The following is a 19673-nucleotide window of genomic DNA, read 5'->3' as shown; positions in this document are numbered from 1 at the left end:
AATGCTGCCTAACCATGAAACTACAACGGCAGCCCCCACGAGGGGTGCTACTCGGGGCTGGCTGAGAGGGAGGCAGTGAAGACCTCAGGCCCCCTTCCAGGGCTGGCTCAGGGCCTCGCTCTCTGAGGTCCAGGCTGGAGCCAAGCCCCCTTGCAAGCACAATCTATGGATGTGAAAACAAATTCTGGATTTAATTTAGGGCATGAGAACACCAGAAATCCGCTGCGTGAAGACCGTGGGCATAGGGCATCCAGGGCGGGCCGGCCTCTCCACATGAGGCCCAGAAAGGGAGGGCCTGGCCTGAGGTCACAGTGAGTCACGTGCAGACCAAGATTTTCCAGGTGTGGTCCCAGGGATCGGGGGACAAAGCAGCAGCCAGCATGCAAGAGCCAAATGCAGCCAGACCAGTTCTGGGCACTAGGCCAGGGGGCACAGTGTGCAACAGCAGCCGAGGCGGGGCAGCAGCCCTGGGCACGGTGGCGTCCATCCACTCTGGGTGCCAGCCAGTCGGTCTCACAGGCGGTCCTCTGCCAGCTTGCACACCCGCTTCACCCTGGCGTAGGGCCCCAGTGAGTCCTTGAATACAAAATCCCAGAGCACCTTCACCAGGAGTGGTGCTGCGGCAGGTGGTCGTAGTACTCGGGCGCGATCTTCCGCACCTGAGGATGGGGTGGGCAGGGGTCAGAGGCCACACCTGGGCGCAGCCTCTGCCACACACATGCACACATTACATACAGGTGGGCATGCAGGCACACAGATACACACGAGCGTGTGCATGCACGCACACCCCACTGCCTCCCAGGTGGGAGGCTGGCTGGTGCTGCCTGGAGGTAGAGGGGCCATCAGCTGGGGGCACCATCAGGCTCTGAGCTGCCTGGCCCAAGTGGGGGCGAGGAGTTAAAGATGCACCCTTCCCTCCCTGGAGCCCACACCCCAAGTTTCTGATCCAAGACCCCCAGGCTGGGCCAGGGACTCTCGCCCTCAGACACCTGCGGAGTTCTGAGGCACGGCCTGGTCTGAGCCGCTGAACCACGGTCTCGTCCAGGCTGCAGAGCCTGGGGTCCAGTGCCCTCTCCAGCCTGGCAGGCCCTCCCACCAGGCCTCCACCCCGTTGCCCTCCTCCCGCCCCAGTACTCATCTTTTCCCAAATGCCTATTGTGCACCCCACGTCTCCAGCTCCCCTCCCCTCCAAGGAGGGCACACCAGTGCTCCAGGTCTCCTCCACAGCTCCTGACCAGGCGCTCAGGGGGACAAGGTGGCCTGCACAGGTGCCAGTGGAAGCCTTTGACTGCTTGGGAGAAGTAAAGACTCGAAGCTAATAAGCTCGGGCCTCCACGACCCACTTGGGTCCAGATTCTGCATCTGCTCCTTCCACAGTGAGGTGCCTCCCCTCTCCGACCCCCTGCCTCCTGGTCTGCGAAGTGCAGAAGGGGCAGACGAGGGCATGTGCCGCAGGGCTGCGGCGAGGCTTAAGGGCGATGGAGCGGGGACAGGGGACTGCACAGCCCGGGCACAAACAGCTGCACACCCAGATGAGCGCTCACACCCCCCCACATGCACGCGCGTACACTCAGGCACACACGCAGACACCTGCACACATGGGCATGCACACACATGCACAGGCAAGCACACGCCTGCAGGGGCCTGTGCATACATGGGTCGGCAAGCAGGGATGTGCACACCCACACCCTCCCCATCACTGCAGCCTCCAGCTACCCTGTGCCTGGGGTCACCTCTGCTCCTTGTGAGCGACCAGCACCAGACCAGAGCTGCTCCTGCTCCTCTCCCTCCCCTCCCTCCCCTCCCCCTCTCTCCCTCCCCTCCCCTCCCCTCCCCCTCCCTCCCTCCCCTCCCCTCCCCTCCCCTTCTCTCCCTTCCCCTCCCCCTCTCCCTCCCCTCCCCTCCCCCTCTCTCCCACCCCTCCCTCCTCCCCTCTCTCCCCTCCCCTCTCTCCCCTCCCCTCCCCTCCCCTACCCTCTCTCCTCCCTCCCCTCCCCCTCTCTCCCTTCCCCTCCCCTACCCCCCCTCCCCTCCCCCTCTCTCCCTCCCCTCCCCTCCCCCTCTCTCCCTCCCCTCCCCTCCCCCTCTCTCCCTCCCTCCCCCCTCCCCTCCTCCCTCTCCCCCCTCCCCTCCCCCTCCCCTCCTCCCCTCCCTTCCCCTCCCCCTCCCCTCCCTCCCCTCCCTCCCTCTCCTCCCCTCCCTTCCCCTCCCCCTCCCCTCCCTCCCCTCCCTCCCCCTCTCTCCCTCCCCTCCCCTCCCCTCCCCTCCCCCTCTCTCCCTCCCCTCCCCCCCTCTCCCCTCTCTCCCTCCCCTCCCTCCCCCTATCCTTCCCCTCCCCCATCTCTCCCTCTCCCCTCCCCCCTCTCCCCTCTCTCCCTCCCCCTCCCCTTACCCGTCCCTCCCCCTTTCTCTCCTTTCTCCTCCAGAAATTCCCCAGCCAAGGTCTCCCAAGACAGAGGCTCTGTCCTCCGAGGCTTCTGCTCAGAGGCAGCTCAGGCAATGCTCCTTGGGTCACGTGGGGCAAGGCCCACCTCCCCTCTGTGCCATGAGGGGGATCCCAGGGGTCACAGGGCAGTGACAAGAAATGAGCATAGGAGGAGACCCCATTTTAAGTGACACCCCATTTTACAGAAGAGGAAGCAGAGAAAGAGACAGCAAGTGGCTTTCCCAGGACACAGAGCCAGGGACTGTTGCAGCTGGGCTCCAACAGGCTTTCAGCAAACCAAGAGGCCTAAACTGTAAAATGCCCTCCGAGCGCTGTGCCCCCTGAGCCTCCTTACTCTCCAGCGAGGGCCTCTGCCGTTGCCCCGGGACCGCGACTTAGAACTTGGCCATCCGGGATCAACATGAAAGGAAAAGGAGGCCAGGTGGTGCCGAGGCCCTCCTCACGCCCGCCCACCTCCCAAGGCCCCCCGCGCACCCTCGGCCGCCACAGCACAGCCCTGCGCTGCCCAGCCACGGCCACCTACCAGGGGCAGGTTGCGGCCCGGGATGCTGGGGAAGTCGTGGTGCTCCATGTGGTAGCCCACGTTGAAGGTGATCCAGTTGAGGGGCCCGTAGTAGGAGTAGGTCTCGTGGCCCTTGAGGAACATATAGTGCTCGGCCACAAAGTGGCCCGAGATGGGGTGCAGGCCCAGGCCCAGCAGGGAGCTGGCCAGCAGGTAGGCCATGGGCTTGAGCCCCCCGAGGGTGAAGATGGTGGCATCGGCTGCCAGCTGCACCAGGGCGTTGCACACCTCCATGCGGGTCACGGCCTTGGGGTTCACGCACAGCGGCCGCAGGGAGTAGAAGAACGGCTGCAGCGCCAACCAGAGCAGCTTGCGGGCCGGCGTGCAGAAGAGCCAGCCCTCCAGGCGCGTGGGCACGTCCACGTCCAGCCCGTCGCCGCCCAGGTAGCGGTGGTGGTCCACATGGTACTTCTTGAAGGAGGCAGCGTAGGGCAAGCCCACGGGCAGGTTGGCAAACACAGCGAACCAGCGGTTGTGGGCGGCGCGGCCCGTGCCAAAGGCGGCGTTGTGTGAGATGTCGTGGATGGCCAGCGTCAGCGAGTGGTTCACACAGCCGCCAAAGGCGTAGGCCCAGAAGAGCAGCCAGCGCCACGCCAGCCCCCGCACGAGCCAGCAGGCCAGCAGCTGTGCCAGCACCAGCACCAGCACCGCCCACTTGAGATGAGGGTCCGGCCGCATCAGGGCCTTGATGGCCGGGTACTTGGCTGCAGGAAGGATCATGGAGAACGTAAGCGGATGCTCCCTGCACGGGCCTAGAGAGAACGGGGGGGCGGGGGCTCCCCTCACCCTCCTCCGTCCCCCGCCGTCCCTCTCACCTTCCCTCCTTCCTCCCACAACTCCCTCCTCCCCTCCTTCCTGCCATCCTCCCTCCATCCCTCCTTCCGTGATCCTAGGTGCCCCCAGCTGCCACTACAAGACATGGCGCTGCTCCCTGGAGCCTAGGAACACCCTGGTCTGTGGTGTGCAGAGGCAGGTAGACCACCTCCCTACCACCTGGGGGGCTTACAGAGATGTCTCCGAGTGGGGGTCTTTGCCACCAGCCTAAATAAAGAACACGTGTCACCATGGGTCACAGGAACGTAAATTCTAAAATCTAAACAGCTGCCCAGAGCTGCAAGTAAACTGCGTGGCGGTGCCGTGCACTGTCGTGGTCAGAGGGTGACAGGTGCCCTGGTGCCCCAGACTCACCAGGAACCTGAGGGGAGCAGGACGAGGGCCGGGGTCGGGGACCGGGCTTGTCTCCAGTGTTTCAGACCCTAAACAAGATCTGAAGGAAGCCTGATAAAACGTTGAATGTGTATTTGGGGTGGCAGGTGTTACAAAGTCTTCTGTACTTTTGAACTTTTCTGTATTTTGTTTTGCAGGAAAATAAAAAACAATGGGAGTGGGAGTTGGCCGTGCAGGGGTGGCCCTTCCCTGCCAAGCAGCAGCCAGACCCGCAGAAGGGCAGGAAGTGAATGGGTGGGGCAGGTGCCCTGGGGCTGGACAACCGGCCTGCTAGAAGCCTTGCAGCTGCCAGGAGGGGGCTTGGCTGGTGCAGGCATGGGGAAGGACGGGCCATGTGTCATCACATGCCCCGGATGGCAGATGTCTCGGGTCTGCTCTGATCCCCAGTTCCCTGGGTAGAGCAGACAGGCCTTCAGAGGTAGAAGGGACACTGAGACCCATGAAGGCAAGCGCTTGTCCCAGGGCAGCCCTGGGACAGTCAGTGCGGGCCACTAGCGCCCTGCGTCCTCCCCTCCTGCCCAGCGAGCAGCCTGGCGGCCTGGGGCTCCGGAGGCTAGCAGCAGAGGCTGGTTCCTGGCTGGACTCGGCCAGGCCAAGGTCCGATCCTGCCTGGCTCTTTCCTCCAAGTGACCCAAGAGGTCGCTTGCACTTTATGCTTAGAATGGGGAGGATGGGACAGCTCAGCTCAGCTGCCCGGGCCCCACGGCCACCCCGCTGCCTCTCCCAGCCGGGAAGCCATCAGAGCCGCCCAGCAGGCTGCTTCAGAGGCGGCGAGCCCCTGTCCCTGGGCGCTGGGCAGAGGGAGTCTCCCCAGTCCCAGTGGAAGCTCAGGCTCAAACCCCCTGCCTGAGATGCCACCCCAGCAGCCTGTCTTGGGGCCAGTGTGGGTGTCACCAGGGGGCTGCGGGTGCGACCCCGCCCTCTCTGGGGCTCAGTGTGAGATGACAAGGGCACGATGCGCTTCACAGGGTGTCCGTCTCCGTGGATCAGCCCCAGCCCCAGACCCCAACAGGCCGCATCTGCTGGAGACACCGGAGGGGGGTCGGGGTTCGCGTGTTCTAGAGCCACGGGCACCTCTGCTCGGGAGGCCGACAGACTCCCCCAGGCAGCGGGTACACCCCTGCTGTCCGCACACCAGCACCCCCTCTTCACCTCGTCCGGCAGCTGCTGTGGTCTGGGCGCCAACCCAGTGAGCGGTGGGTCCACACGGCCCTCAGGACAGCCTGTGAGCAGCCAGCATGGGGCCTGACCGCACGGCACCAGAGGCAGGCAGGACCAGGGCTCCCCTGCCCCCTGCTCACCCTGCAGCCACCTCCCTGTCCACACAAGATTCCCCGAGGGCCTAGGATGTGCGGCCCCCAGGCCTCCAAGCTCTGGACAACCTCCTGGGCCCTGCGCTCCTGGGAGCGGCCTCCCTGAAGGATGCTGCCCGATCAGAGCCGCCGGTGAAGGTAAGAGCGGAAGAGCACTCGGGCCTCAGCGCCGCTCAGGGGCCACGGGGCCACGGTGTTCCGGGGGGCTGGGAGCAAGCAGCATCTGGAGCAGGTTCAAATCCCAGCTCCAGAGAAGGGTTTGATACCCAGAATATTTGAAGGTCTCCTGCAACTCAACAACCAAAAGACAGACAACCCAACTTAAAAATGGGCAAAGGACGTGCACAGACATTTCTTCAGAGATGTGCAGCTGGCCAGGGAGCCCATGAAAAGATGCTCTACGTCATTATCCCCAGGGAAATACAACTCAAAGCCACAGCGAGACCCCCACTCCACACCCACCAGATGGCAAGGTTCGAAAAACTCAAAACTAACTAGCGGTGGCGAGGGTGTGGAGAAACTGCAGCCCTTGTCTGTACGTTGCTCATAGGAGTGAAAACTGATACAGCCACTGCAGAAAACAACTTGACAATTGCTCAAAAAGTCAAACATAACATTACCACATGACCCAGGAATTCCTCTCCTAAGAACATACCCAAAAGAATTAATATTAGGGACACAACCCGATGTGTCCTTGTGCACCCATGCTCACATACCCACCCACCTGATGGTGGGAGCAACCCGTGTTCATAGCAGGTGACTGGGTGGGCCGAATGTGGTCTAGCCACACAGTGGAATATTATTCAGCCTTAAAAAGGAGGGAAACTTCCAATTATAAAATAAATAAGTCATGGGGTTGTAATGTACCGGATAGAGACTCTAGTTTATAATACTGTCGCGCATATTTGAAAGTTGCTAAGGAAGTAAATCTTAAAAGTTCTCATCAAGATCTTTTCTCCAGGTGCAGGGAAGAGAGGGAGGGGGTTAAAGGGCCACAGTAATTTTCAATCACAATATAAGTTGATCACAGCGACTGCTGAACCACTGTGATGTGCCTGAAACCAGCACAAGCAAAGAACTTATCTGGGGAACTCATCAAGAAAAATGAACTTGTAACTATGTACGGTGACAGATTTCCTTTCTCTAGCTTACTTTAGTGTAAGAATAGAGTATATAATACACATACCATACAAATATGTTAATCGACTGTTTATGTTACCAGTGAGGCTTCTGGTCAGCCATAGGCTGTTAGTAGTTAAGTTTTTTGGGACTTAGATATCATGCACATATTTTTGACAGCATAGGGGGTGAGTACCCCTAATCCCCACATTTTTCAAGGGTTGACTGTATACAACATTGAACCACTATGAAGTTCATCTGAAATTAATAAATATAATTTCATGTCAGTCATGCCTCAATTAAAATATTCTTATACTGAACTTTCCATCTCTCTGTTTCACACTTTTAACTCCCTTAATCCTGCTCCCTGGAAGGGATCCCCAAATAAATCACCAGCACTCCCCGCAAAAAAGTCCTGAGGTACTGACAAGTGCGGCAGCATGGATGCACCTCGAGGCCGGGATGCTGAGTGGGCGGAGCCGCCGCAGGAGGACCCTCTGCAAGGACCCTCTGCAAGGACCCTCTGCAACGACCCTCTGCAAGCACCCTCTGCAAGGACCCTCTGCAAGGACCCTCTGCAAGGACCCTCTGCAAGGACCCTCTGCAAGCACCCTCTGCAACGACCCTCTGCAACGACCCTCTGCAAGGACCCTCTGCAAGCACCCTCTGCAACGACCCTCTGCAACGACCCTCTGCAAGGACCCTCTGCAAGGACCCTCTGCAAGCACCCTCTGCAACGACCCTCTGCAACGACCCTCTGCAACGACCCTCTGCAAGGACCCTCTGCAAGCACCCTCTGCAACGACCCTCTGCAACGACCCTCTGCAAGGACCCTCTGCAAGGACCCTCTGCAAGGACCCACGCGCACGAGGCACATTCACAGAGACGGAGGGGGGGTGCCCGGGGCTGGGGGAGCAGTCAGCACTCGGAGTGTAGCTAACGTCCCCAAGTCACACACACTTAAACATGGTTAAAACGGCAAATGTTATGTTATATATATATATATCTCTCTCTTACCACAGTAAAAAGAAAGCTAAAAAGAAATCCCAGTTCTGGGTTTGACCTCAGCTCCGAGGCTGGGTTTCAGAGCCACTAGGAGGTTGCTGGGAGGGGTAGCAGGTCAGGCCGGGACGCTCAGGCCGCCGCAGGAGCCAGCGCGCAGCTTGCCCAGGGGCTTTGCGACGGCCTCCAGCAGAGGCGCCCCGGGAGGCGGGTGTCAGGGGCGGGCTCGGGCGGATGCGCCGCGGGGGTGCGGGGCTCGCGGGGCTGGAGGTGCCGAGAGGGCGGCGGAGGAATGCGGGCCGAGGGGCGGCCCTCCGCACGGGCCGGTGGCGGCGGCCGGCCTGCGCCGTGCAGTGGGGTGACCCGGCTGCCCCCGAAAGGCAGTTCAGCCACCCAGCAGGTGGAGGATGATGGGGAGGCCTTAGGCCAGGAGGGTCGTCCGCAGTGAGGAGCGAGAGACTGGCAACTGCTGGCCGAACAGTGGTCCCCCAAAATGCCGGCGCTCCGACCCCCCGAGCCGGAGAGGCGCGCTTGGCGAGGGGGAGCCGAGGGTGCACCGGGCACGCAGGCTGCTGGTCAGCCGGCCTGACAATGGGGAGCCCGCCCTGGATCACCCAGGCGCCCGGGGTCCTGGGGGCCTGGCAGCAGGGGAGCAGGTGGGCGAGAGCGAGGCGGCCTTGGGGAGCCGGGTGGGGTGGGGGGCGGGTATGGTCCTCGCGCGTCTTTCTGAGCCTCCAGGAGTGTGGTGATTTGTCCCTGCAGCCCGAGGAGACAGCAACTGAACTGAAGATGAGGAAACAGGGGGGCCCAGCACCCTGGCCAGCCACATCCCCAGCTGTCCTGCCCCAGAGGGGTCTGAGGGAGGGGAGCTCTTGGAGGGTGGGCCTCAGCGTTGGGTGCTTTCAGATGGCGGCGGGTGGGGGGGCTGAGAGTCCAGCAGCCACAGGGAGGGGCAGGGAAAGGGCGCTCACGCATGGGGCCAGGCTTGCCGCCCCAAGAGGCGAGCGGTCAGGTTATGTTGAGCTGAAAGCACCAGGCCCAAAAGAAACTGACCTTCCCCCTACTGCCAAAAAAGGCTTGGAGGGAGCGGCTGCCCCAGGAAGAGAGAGCTCACCTGGGATGGGGACAGGCAGCGTGACCTGGAGGTGGCACGCGGCTGGGGAGGCCCCACCCAGTACGCTGGCTAAACCCCTCTGTGGCCCGGGGTCGCTGTGGCCCAGCAAACGTGTTTACCACATGCTCGGCCTCCCCCTGTGAGTTGCCTTCTCCCCTCTGAGGTCTCAGCCCCCACCCACTTCTCCTTAGGTCAGGGTAACAGACAGGCCCCATTTTCCCTCTTTGGAATCTCATGCCTGTGTGGATTCCCCTTACCTCTGTGATCCCATTTTCCTTTCTCCTATTAATCTGTCTCGGGTCCCTTCAGTTCTCAGACCAGCTGAAGAACACTGACAAGCAGAGGGGACGTTTCCGTCCCTACCAGCTAGGGGGGTAAGGGTGTGTCTGCAGACTCAGCCCTCAGGAAGACTCGCCCGCAGCCCAGTGCCAGGGAAATCCATGCAAAGTACCCAAGCCTCCTTTGCATACCTGGGGGGCCAGGGTTGGGACCCTCACCAGGGTGGCCTCTGGGCACCAGCCCCACTGCTTGGGCATCCAAGGGCAAGCCCAGCAGGCTGCAGAGCCAGGTACCTGGAGGCCACCAGACTCCACCGGGCGGGCCTCCCTTGCTTCCTTTGGAAGGAGGCCAAGCCTGGGGCAGGAGGGCATGGCGGGCCACTCCTGTGCCAGGTAAGCACAGAACAGCAGGCTCTGGGGCAGCGTGGACCAGGGCCCCTGCTGGGGGATCCAGACCAGCAAACAGGCCACTCCCGTGCCCCCCAGAGGCAAGGCCGTGACAGGCCTAGCAGCCCTGAGCTGGGGGCGAGCGCCTCGGGTGCCCCACCTGTCAAACAGAGATTAAGTCCTACCTGTGGGGAAGCAAAGGAGAAGGCTTTGCAGAGTCCCTGCCCTGCTCCTACCCTGCCCAGCCCACCGTCAGGACCCCAGGGCCCCTTCCTCCTTTCTGACAGCTTCCCAAGGCCTCAGCCACCCCAGCCCCTGCAGGGCCCCGACAGGGCCTGGTCCCCAGCCCCTTACCCAGGCCAGGGCCAGGCTGGGCACGCCACCCCCAAGCCTCGATCCCTGCACCCGGGAGGTGGTGGTGACCTACCCCCCTGCCCATGCGGGCTGTGGTGAGGCCGGGATATTGGCGCCAACCCCTGGGAGCTGATGTTACTGTTGTCATTAAATACAGTTGTCTGATCTGAGAGAAAATTGTCCCATCTCTGACCTTTAGGGCCATGGGGGTGTTCTTGGAGGCTTATCTGCCCCCAAGCTTGCTTGGACCTATGAAAGCAGGCCCAATGCTCGTAGGCCATGACAGCCACTAGACCTAGCCTGGGGGAGCTTGCTGAAACCCTGAACCCCCTGCGGGTGGGACCACTCGGGCCCAGCGCTCAGAGCAGTGGTGAGCAAATGCAGCTGACCCACCAGCAGCCAGCTCAGCCCTCAAGCAAGGGAAACAGCAAAGAGCTCACCTTTTCTACCCCAGAGTGTCCAGGTCCCTGGGGAGGTAGAAGGCCTGCCCCCTCCTGCCGAGGGAGACACTCCGGGGACCACCAGCCATACAGAGCAAAAGCTGAGGTCACTGGGCAGTAGGGATTTGGGGTGGGCTTGGGAGTGTCTAGGAGGTAAAGAGGGTCATGGACAGGAAGACAGGACAGGTGCTGCTGGACTCGGCAAAGCCATGGGGCCTTACCAGGTCATGGGGCCTTAGCAGGAGCCCTTTCAGCATGGCAAGGCGGTGAGGGCAGACAGGGCCTCTGTGTGGGCACAGAGGGCAGGAGCACAGAAGACAGGAAAGCATCAGGACAACAAGAGAGGACAGAGGTGCCACGGGCATGGAGGAGGCAAGGGGTGCTGGCAGGACAGAGGGGAGGCCTCCTCCAGAGGCCAGGGAAGGAGGACAGGGGGGTGTTGGGGCAGAGAGGGGAGGGCCGCAGGGCTCCACAGGCATGGCTCCGTCTTTTCTGGGCCCCAGGAGAGGTGGGATGCCCGAGTGGGAGAGAGAACAAGAGACCCACGCTCCCCGGCAGCGCCAGGAGGAGCCGCAGGACCCGGATGGACACCCAAACCTGGTCTGGCCTGACCGGGCTCTGCGTGCCGTGGTGGTCTCAGCTGACCTTAGGGGGACCCTGCCAGCCCAGCCCTCCCGCCGGGCTAGGACACCTGTGTCTCAGGAGCTCTCTGCTGGAGGGAGCAGCCTGGAGCCCACGGGACAGCCAACGGGAGCCGAAGACAAATCGACCCGTGCAAACAGTCTTCCAGCAGTGGCCCCAGGCAGGGCCCAAGGCAGGTGGGCAGCTGGCCATAAATAACAGCCATTGCTGGAAGTCACGCTGTCCAGGCATGACACCGAAAGGGGGGGTCTGAGATCCGAGGGCCCAGCGGGGGGTGCAATAAAGCAGGGTGAGGCCAGCATGGCCAGGACTTGACCTCGGGACCCCCAACTTCGAGATGCAAGCGGGCACCCAGGTGAGGAACTGGACTCGGCAGGTGTCCCATGCCCAGCATCTGACACACTCCCACACACACACTCCGTCTGGCCAGGAGGGGACCACCCCCGTCTTAGAAATGAGGAAACTGAGCTTCCAGCCCAGGCGGACAGCAGCCTGCCTGGTTTCCACTGGCCCCTCAGGGTGCCTCGCCCCCGCGCTCACCCCTTCCGCCCCAGGAGGTGTGTCCTGGAGCAGGGCAATGTCTGTGTCACAGAAATCCTGGGTCCGGTCCGGGAGCTGCAGGCCACCTGCACTGTGCCTTCGGCAAGCCCCTGCCCCTCTCTGGGCTGGCTCCGAGCAGGGGGAGGTGGGCTCTTCCGCAGGGGCACATGGGCGCAGGGCAGGGGGAAGGAGGAGGCCGGAGGCACTGCGGCTCACAAAGCTTGGCTCCAGCAGACAGCAGTTTCCATGCATTACGCGTCCACACACGGGCGGAGTTGCCCGTAAGGACCCAGAGCGCACAGCAGGGGAGCAGGCCTCCCGGACGCGGGGTCGGCCTGCCCCCAGAGCCCTCCACACCAGCCGCACCCAACCGTCTCCCTGCGGACGCCTGGCCACTCCCAGAACCTCTCTGACAGGTGCTGCTGTGCCTGTCGGCAAGGGGCAGGAAGATGGCAGAGAGGGCAGCGGGGGCGCAGGAGCAGGGAGGCTGCCCGCTGTGCCCTCGTAGGCAGCAGAGCCCCGGGCCCGCAAGCTCCTCTGCCCCTTCCCTGCGGCCCGTGGGCCAGGAAGGCCCTGCTCTCTGCCTCCAGCAGGCTCCGCCCGGGGCATGGGGCTTCTTTCTGCACCCAAGCCTGGCACCCTCCAGGACTCCTAACCACTTCCCCAGGGAGGCCGAATGCCATCCCAGGGCAGCCTCGCTGATGGGGGTGGGTCCTTGTCATCGCCTTTCATCACCCAAGGGATCCCCAGTCTAGAACATTCCAGGCCCACAGCATCTAGCAGCTGCCCACTGCTTCCCAGCTTCCACTTGGCCGGGCCTGACCACAGGGTTGCTCCATGTGGGCACCAGGAAGCAGCGCCCCGTGAGCCCTCTTCCGCCACAGGCCCACACCTCTCTTAACAAAGGCCCCAGAGGCCTCCTAATCCCCTTCCTCAACGGCTTCTTGCAGCTCCGGCCCTGACCGTGTGCAGCACGCCACCTCCCAGGGCTTAGACTCTCCCATCCGCCTTTCTGTTTTGGAGCCGAAAGGCAAGCCCAACCTTGTCTGGTCAGTGGGGAAGGTAGTTTGGGAACCCGGTTCGACAGAGAGATATGGAAAGTGGCCCCAAAGTACCTTCAGGAGTCTCTGTACTCGGCCTCCCCACCTGCTCCTGCTAAACATGCTTTTTGTTCATTGACAAATATTTGCTAAAGGCCTGTGGCGGGCCAGGCCCCAGATGACAAAGACGGGAGGGTCCCCCGCTGAGCAGGGGTGGGATACCACACATAGCCAGGCAGGTTCACGGTGCGTCCCAGCCGGCGCACGCTGGGAGACAGACACACACACCGCGTCCCACAGTACTGGAGCTGGAACTCGGTGGAGGGTTTGCACTGGAGAATCTGGGCGGGCCGGGGAGTGAGGAATAAAATTTGATTCTGTGACTTCACTAAAAGCCATTGGACCATGCCTTCACAATGAGAGGCTTTTACAGTTTGTAAGTCACACTTCATAAAAGCTGGTACAGACGACAGAACACAGAGTACAGGAAGGCCAGGTGGGGACACAGCACCACGCCACCACTGTGGGGGCTGGGAGGGCTGCAACCAGCGGCGCCCCCCCACACCGCTCTCTCTCCAGGGACCCGGAGAGCAGAGGGTGGAAGAGCAGCCGGCGGCCCTCCTCCTAGGCTGGGTGGCCTCGGGCATGTGACAAAGCCTCAGCACCCTGCTGTGCATGAAAAGTGTGACTGTCAATATGCACAAAAAAGAGAGAGAGAATTACTGCAAGCGCAAAGCCAAAGGACAGCCCCGCCCAGAGAAGGAGCTTCCGCACGTGGCGGACACAGCTTGCCACCGGTAGTGTATGAACACTCTTAGGAATCACAGAAAAGGCTGCTTGCAGGGGGAAGGGGCCAGGAACACGAGCGCAAAATCCACAAACGCAGAAAGACAGTTCAATCAAGGGAGAAACAGTCTCATTAATCAGCTTGGAAATGCCAATTAAAACGGGCTATCTCCCAACTCCAGTTGGCAAGCATTAAACCATGAGCCAAGAGCTGGCACTGACAGGTCCCTGGCAGGGCTGGAGGGAGGGAACCCTGGCGCCTGTCCTGTCAGTCCTCAGGCTGAAGACACTACAGCTTTGTGTACATGCCCGTTGCCTCACCGGCTCCCCCTGCCTCTCCGCGGAGCCCCTGGGGACCAGGCCCTGGGGCGCAGCAGTGGTGGAGGCAGCCTACCCTGCCCTCGGGAGGCTCAGAGTTGAGGGGGAGTCACAAGTCAAGCCATCACCCACAGGTCAATATGGAATTACAGACGGGCCAAAAGACACCAGGTAAAAATCCAGGGGCCCTGCAGGAGAGGGAGGGAGAGGGAGGGAGGGGTAGCGGAGAGGGGTGGCAGGCAGGGCCCGGCCCTCGGCACCAGGGGCTCCTCTCTTCCCAACTCCACTCCGCAACAGGAGTCGGCAGCTTGAAGTGTGTGTGTGTGTGTTTTAGAGGGTGTTTCTCAGAAAAGGACATTTAAGCTGAGACTTGAAGGATGCATAGGAGTTTGGTAGATGAAGAGTAAGAGAAAAGAACTGCAACAGAGGAAGCAGCATTTGCAAAAGCCATGAAGTGGGAAATGGGCAGATGGGTACATTTCACAACATGGCCAGAGACCAAAAAGTAAAGAGAGGCAGGGGAGGGCGCAGAGGCAGAATTTTAGCAAGGGAAGCCCTGGGAGGATTTGATCAGGGAAGACACAGCCAAGCGCAGCAGGGTCCAGGAGTGACCTCTTAGGGATCACCCACTGTCTGTGCCGTTGTGTGCCCACTTACCTAGCACCCGTCCATCCCTCCCTGCTCGACTTAGGGTCACAACGCCCTTTCCTCTCCTCAAAAGCGGCTTCTCTGCCCTTCCTACGTGATACTGTGGGGCCTGCCTGTCACAGCCCCCTGCCCCCTGCCCAGTCATAGGCCTCATGGCTCTGGCCTGAGACTAGCTGGCTGGGGGAGGTCATGCGACTCAGGGCAGGAGAGGAGGGAGTCACCCCTCTTTCTTCTGTGGAATCTCAGAGCTGGGTGGACGCGGGCTGGCTCCTCCCGCAGCTGAGACAAGGGCCGCAAAGAGCATGGCCCTGCGGTCTGCCTGCTCTCCACCCCTGGGCCGTGAGAGGCTGCAAACTCCCCAGAGCTCCAGCCAGTTCTGTTCTGGACTTTACTGCTTGCCATGGCGACGGCCTCAGCCAGGGCCTCTCCTAAGCAAATGACCAGCAATTACCAGGCGTCTCACTTCCTTGTTTCCCTTTGATTATTTGAGTTTTTTTTTTTATCATGTATGTCCTGCTTTCATAAGTAAAAAGAACAAACAAACAAACAAAATCACAAAGCTATTTGTTTTTGAAAAGATAAATCCAAAGCCTGCTTCTTACTCCTCTGGCCCCGCCTGGCTTGAACTCTGGTCTCCAGTCTTGCCGCCTCTGATCTGCCCTCGCGGCACAGGCAGCCTCAGCCTGGCCCGGGAGGTGTGGCTTCTAGGGCCTGCAGTGGGTCCCCACTTTCCTAGGACTCTGTGGCCTGGGGAGCATGTCCCCGTCCAGGCAGGAGCTGGAGATGACTGCAGCCCTACCTGAAGAGCACTGCGGCTAGCTCAGGGTGAGGACGGCGGGGTTCTCACTCCCAGATGAGGATCTTCGCTGAGCATCCACTGGTCCCCAAGAGCTTGGCCTGGGCTGCAGCAGCCACCTGAGTGGGTCCCCAGCACATCCTCAGGCAGGATGCCACCTGAGCACCAACCTGGCCTCAGCGGCCTCCAAGCTGTGTGATCCTGGGCAAGTTGCTTCCCCTCTCTGAGCCCAACTCCACTGCTTCTTCTGTAAGGAGATGCTGGCAATCACACAAAGGATTGTTCTTGGACTGGGAATGGCACAGGCCTCAGAAAAACAGAGATGGAAAGCATTCCTGTCCCCAGAGGTGTGCCTAGCTGCAGGAGGTGACAATTAGCTAGCGTTTACTGTTGGGCTAAGCACTTAACATTTCCTCATTTAATATCTGCCCAACAACTCCTGAAGGATAAGAACCCCTCTTAACTCAACCAAGTCTCAATTTCCTCATCTGTTTATTGACTTACCCAGGGTCACATGGCTAATGAGTATCCAGGTCCTTGCAGGGGATCAGTTACACAGCGAAGCTCTAGACCTCTACAACCTGCCCCAGAGAGATGAGAACCCGCTGGGCCAGAGCCACGGGGAGGAATCCCACGGGAGCACTCTCATCCAGCAGAGGCCAGGGTCCATGTCAGAAGCCAGGGGGGCTTCCTGCAAGAGGTGGAATGAGCAAGACCCCCATCAAAATTCCAATGATGTTTTTCACAGAACTCAAAGAAATAACTCTAAAATTTGTATGGAGCCACAAGATACCAAATAGCCGAAGCAATCTTGAGAAAGAAGAACAAAATATGAGGTATCATGGTCCCAGATGCCCAACTACACTACAAAGTTCTAGTAATAAAAACTATGTGGCACTGATACAAAAATAGATGCATAAATCAATGAAACAGAATAGAAAGCCAGAAACAAACCTGTGCTTACATGGTCAATATACAACAAAGGAAGCAAAAGTATATATGAGAAAAAGACAGTCTATTCAATAAATGGTGCTGGGAAAACTGGACAGCTAAATGCAAAAGAATGAAACTGGATCACTGTCTTAACACCACACACAAAAATTAACTCAAAGAGGATTAAAGACTTGAATGTAAGGCCTGAAACCATAAAACTCCTAGAAGAAAACAGGTGGTAAGCTCCTTCGTATTGGTCTTGGCTATGATTTTCTGGATTTCACACCAAAGGCAAAGGCAACAAAAGCAAAAATCGACAAGTGGGACAACATGAAATTAAAAAGCTTCTGCACAGCAAAAGACACCATCAAACAACCAACAAAACAAAGAGGCAACCTACTAAATGGGAGAAGATATTTGCAAATCCTATATCTGATAAAGGAGTAATAGCCAAAATAAATAACTCATACAGCTCAATAACAACAACAAAAAAAAATCCAATTTTAAAATGAGCAAAGGATCTGAACAGATATGTTTCCCAAGAATATATCCAGATGTCCAACAGGTGCACAAAAGATGCTCAAGATCACTAATCATCAGGGAAATGCATATCAAACCACAATGAAATTATCACCTTACCCTTGTCAAAATGGCTAATATCAACAAGACAAGAAATAACAAGTGTTGGTGAGGATGTAGAGCAAAGAGAACCTTCCTCCACTGTTGGTGGTAATGTAAATTTGTGCAGTCATTATGGAAATCAGTATGGAGGTTCCTCAAAAAATTAAAAATAGAAATACCATAGCATCCAGCAATCCTACTTCTGGGTATCTATCTGAAGAAAATGAAAAACACTAATTTAAAAAGATATGTGCACCCCTATGTTCACTGCAGCATTACTTACAATAACCAAGATATGGAAGCAACCTAAGTGTCCACCAATAAATGAATGGATACAGAAGATGCAGTACATATATACAATGGAATATTATAGGGCATAAAAAAGAAGGAAATCTTGTCATTTGTGACCACATGGGTGGACCTTGAAGGTGTTATGTTAAATGAAACAAGCCAAAGACAAATACCATATGATTTCACTTATATGTAGGATCTAAAAAATGAAATCAAGCTCAGAGAACAGATTGTTGGTTGCCCTAAAGAGAAGGGGTTTGGGGGCCAAAATGGGCAAAGAAGTACAAACTTCAAGTATAAAATAAACAAGTCATGGGGCTGTAATGTACAGCATGAGGAATATAGTCAATAATATTGTATTAACTTTGTACAGTGATAAATGGTAACTAGACTTATCGTGGCAATCATTTCTAAATGTATACAAAGGTCGAACCACTATGTTGTTGGTACACCTGAAACTAATACAATGTTGTATACCAATTACACTTTAATAAAATGAAAAGTAAATAAATTTTTTAAAGAGCCAGGCAAAGCAGGGAGGAAGGTCACGGAAGCAGGGCACAGATTGTGCATATCCCTGGGAGGAAGGGAAAATGGCACATTCCAAGTTCATTAATTCAAAACTGTACACATGGGGAGAAGCCCAAGGCACTCAATGGAAACTGGAAATGAGCTAAGCGCCTTGGAGAGTCAGCCCTTGAGAACTTGCTATCAACACCCTCTCCGATGCTTCCAGCCTCCCAGGCACCCTGTCCAGGGAGCTTCCTGGGTTTGTACCAGGGGTCATGGCTACTTTCTTTAGAGAGAGATCTCTGTGTCCTGGGGTTGAGGGTGCCACATGGGGCACCTTCTTATGTCAGATCTCCTTTTATCCTTGTACCCACTCTGCCAGACAGGATGACCGTGCTCATTTTGCAGACTGGGAAAGTGGGGCTGCAGCCAAGATTGTCTGGACCCCTCCAGACAGCTCTGGGAGCCAGGGTATATCTTCTCACCAACTCCACCTGGGGCCAGGCACCCCGTGAGTCCTGTGAGGAGGAGGAAATGCAGCCCTGCCTGGGACACGCTGAGGAGCAGCAGCCAGGACACCTGCCCCCCAGGAGGAAGGAGGGTCCCTGAGACCCTCTGAGCCACCCCCAGGAGTTCACAGGTGTAAGGGAGGCTGCTGCTACTGATGGGACCACAAACAGTGCTGGGTTAGTGCTCACCTTACAGAAGACCACAAAAGTCACAGACCCACTGAGGGGTCCCCAGCCCCTGAAACCCCAGCCCCAGTGGGGTACAGTCATGTACTAACTACTCAATGCATCTGGTGTCTAAAGGGTTTAAAAGTAGTAAGATAGGAATTTCCATAGTCTTGGGTTAGGGGTAGTAAAACATCAAAGGGATAACTCTAAAGGAAAAAGCCAATCAACTCAAATACATAAATAAACAAAAAAAAGCTTCTGTGATAGCAGAAGACAAATTAGAAAGGGGGAAAATACTTGTAACACATAAGGCAAACAAGGAGTTAAAAGCCTTTATACAAAGGGCTCTAACAATCAAGCAAAAGACCAACCCAAGAGAAAAAACAAATTAAAATGGCCAATGAAGCAGTGCGACAAATATTCAAATACATGCAAGTCAAACCCACAATGGCATAGTATTGCTTTGACAATCTGACTGCCAGACCCCAGGTTTTAAAGGTTTGCCAAGCGCAAGTGGAGGCGAGCGAGCCCACCCTACTCGAAGCCGGCCTGGAGCTGTGGGGGCCATTTGGTGGCATCTAGTAAGAGCTGCTCGGGACGTGTAAGCCCTCAACCCGCAATCCCTCCCGGGTAACAGGGGCAGGATGGAGCCGCCGACACCTGTGGTGGTGACTCCAGCATCGGCGACCGCGTACGTGAGAACCACCCCGAGGACACTAAACCACGGAGAGGGGCGGCCTCGGGCGCTAAGCGAGCACAGGCAGGACAGACCGGACGGGATTCTCGGGCACAACCTTTGTTTCCAAAAGAACCTGAATCTCGTTCCGCGCTCGCGTCCTTCCAGGCGCTGCTTCTGCCCTGCGCTCTGGTCCTGGGTGCGTGTGGCAGTCTCCCGGGGCCCAGGCGCTGGGCACGCTGGGCGCCCGGGGTCTCCCACACGCTCTCTGTCCCGGGCCGACCCTGAGCCGCCGCGTCCCGGCGCCCCGAGTTCACGCCCGGGTCCCGCCCCGCAAGTGGCCGGGGCCGGGGCCGGGATGCAGCGGCTGGGACGCGCTTCCTCCCCGGAGCGCGGGGCCGGGTCTCGGATCCTGGAGGACCCGTGGACGCGGTGGCGCGAGGGCAGCTTCAGCCCCGGGGACGCGGGGGGAGGAGAGCGCCCGCCGGGCACGGGGTGGGGCCGGCGGTGCTCACCGAGCATCTCCTTGCGCCGCTGAGTGTGCGGCTGGTCCGTGTAGACCCACTCGAAGTCGCTGCGGCCCGCACTGTTGCCCATGGCGGGGCCGGGAGCGCAGCTGGGGCGCGGGGCGCACGGCTGGGCTCCGCTCCACCTGCCGGGCGGCGGGCGCCGCGCGAGGACAAGTCCCGGGCTCTGGAGGGGCGGGGCGGGGGCGGGGCGCGGGGCGGGGCCAGGTGCGCCCCGGGCCAGTCGGGGACGGGGCCGCCCGCCGAGCCTCGGTTACCTCGGGTGACAAATGGGACTGTTAGAGTCCTCGGGAACAACCCCGGGGCACTCCTCCGGTTTCCGGGGGCCCCACGGCGGCTGGGCGCCAGTTCTCTCGGTGGCTCAGGCCCGATCCCGCCCCTGCCGCCCCTGCCGCCAACGCTGAGCCAGTGACAGGGCCCACTCGG

At 58.9% G+C, this 19673-nt stretch overlaps 1 protein-coding gene across 4 annotated transcripts; it reads right to left on the bottom strand.

Moving 5' to 3' along the window:
• Nucleotides 1–172: 172 nt before the first annotated feature.
• DEGS2 (delta 4-desaturase, sphingolipid 2) lies at nt 173–19402 on the bottom strand. Of its 4 annotated transcripts, none has more exons than XM_036882429.2 (3): nt 19236–19402; nt 2970–3712; nt 173–659 (listed from the first exon to the last, which is right to left on the bottom strand). In XM_036882429.2, exons 1-3 carry the CDS (start codon nt 19315–19317, stop codon nt 603–605), a joined length of 882 nt encoding a protein of 293 aa, XP_036738324.2. In that variant the 5' UTR covers nt 19318–19402; the 3' UTR covers nt 173–602. The 4 variants fall into 4 exon arrangements, with proteins under 4 accessions (XP_036738324.2, XP_036738323.2, XP_036738326.2 ...); XM_036882428.2 differs by lacking the exon at nt 19236–19402 and adding an exon at nt 9199–9384; XM_036882431.2 differs by lacking the exon at nt 19236–19402 and adding an exon at nt 9254–9363.
• Nucleotides 19403–19673: the final 271 nt, after the last annotated feature.

This window comes from Manis pentadactyla, chromosome 11, assembly GCF_030020395.1.
Source record: "Manis pentadactyla isolate mManPen7 chromosome 11, mManPen7.hap1, whole genome shotgun sequence".
In the NCBI taxonomy this organism is placed as follows: Eukaryota; Metazoa; Chordata; class Mammalia; order Pholidota; family Manidae; genus Manis; species Manis pentadactyla.
This window is presented reverse-complemented; position numbering and strand designations above follow the sequence as displayed.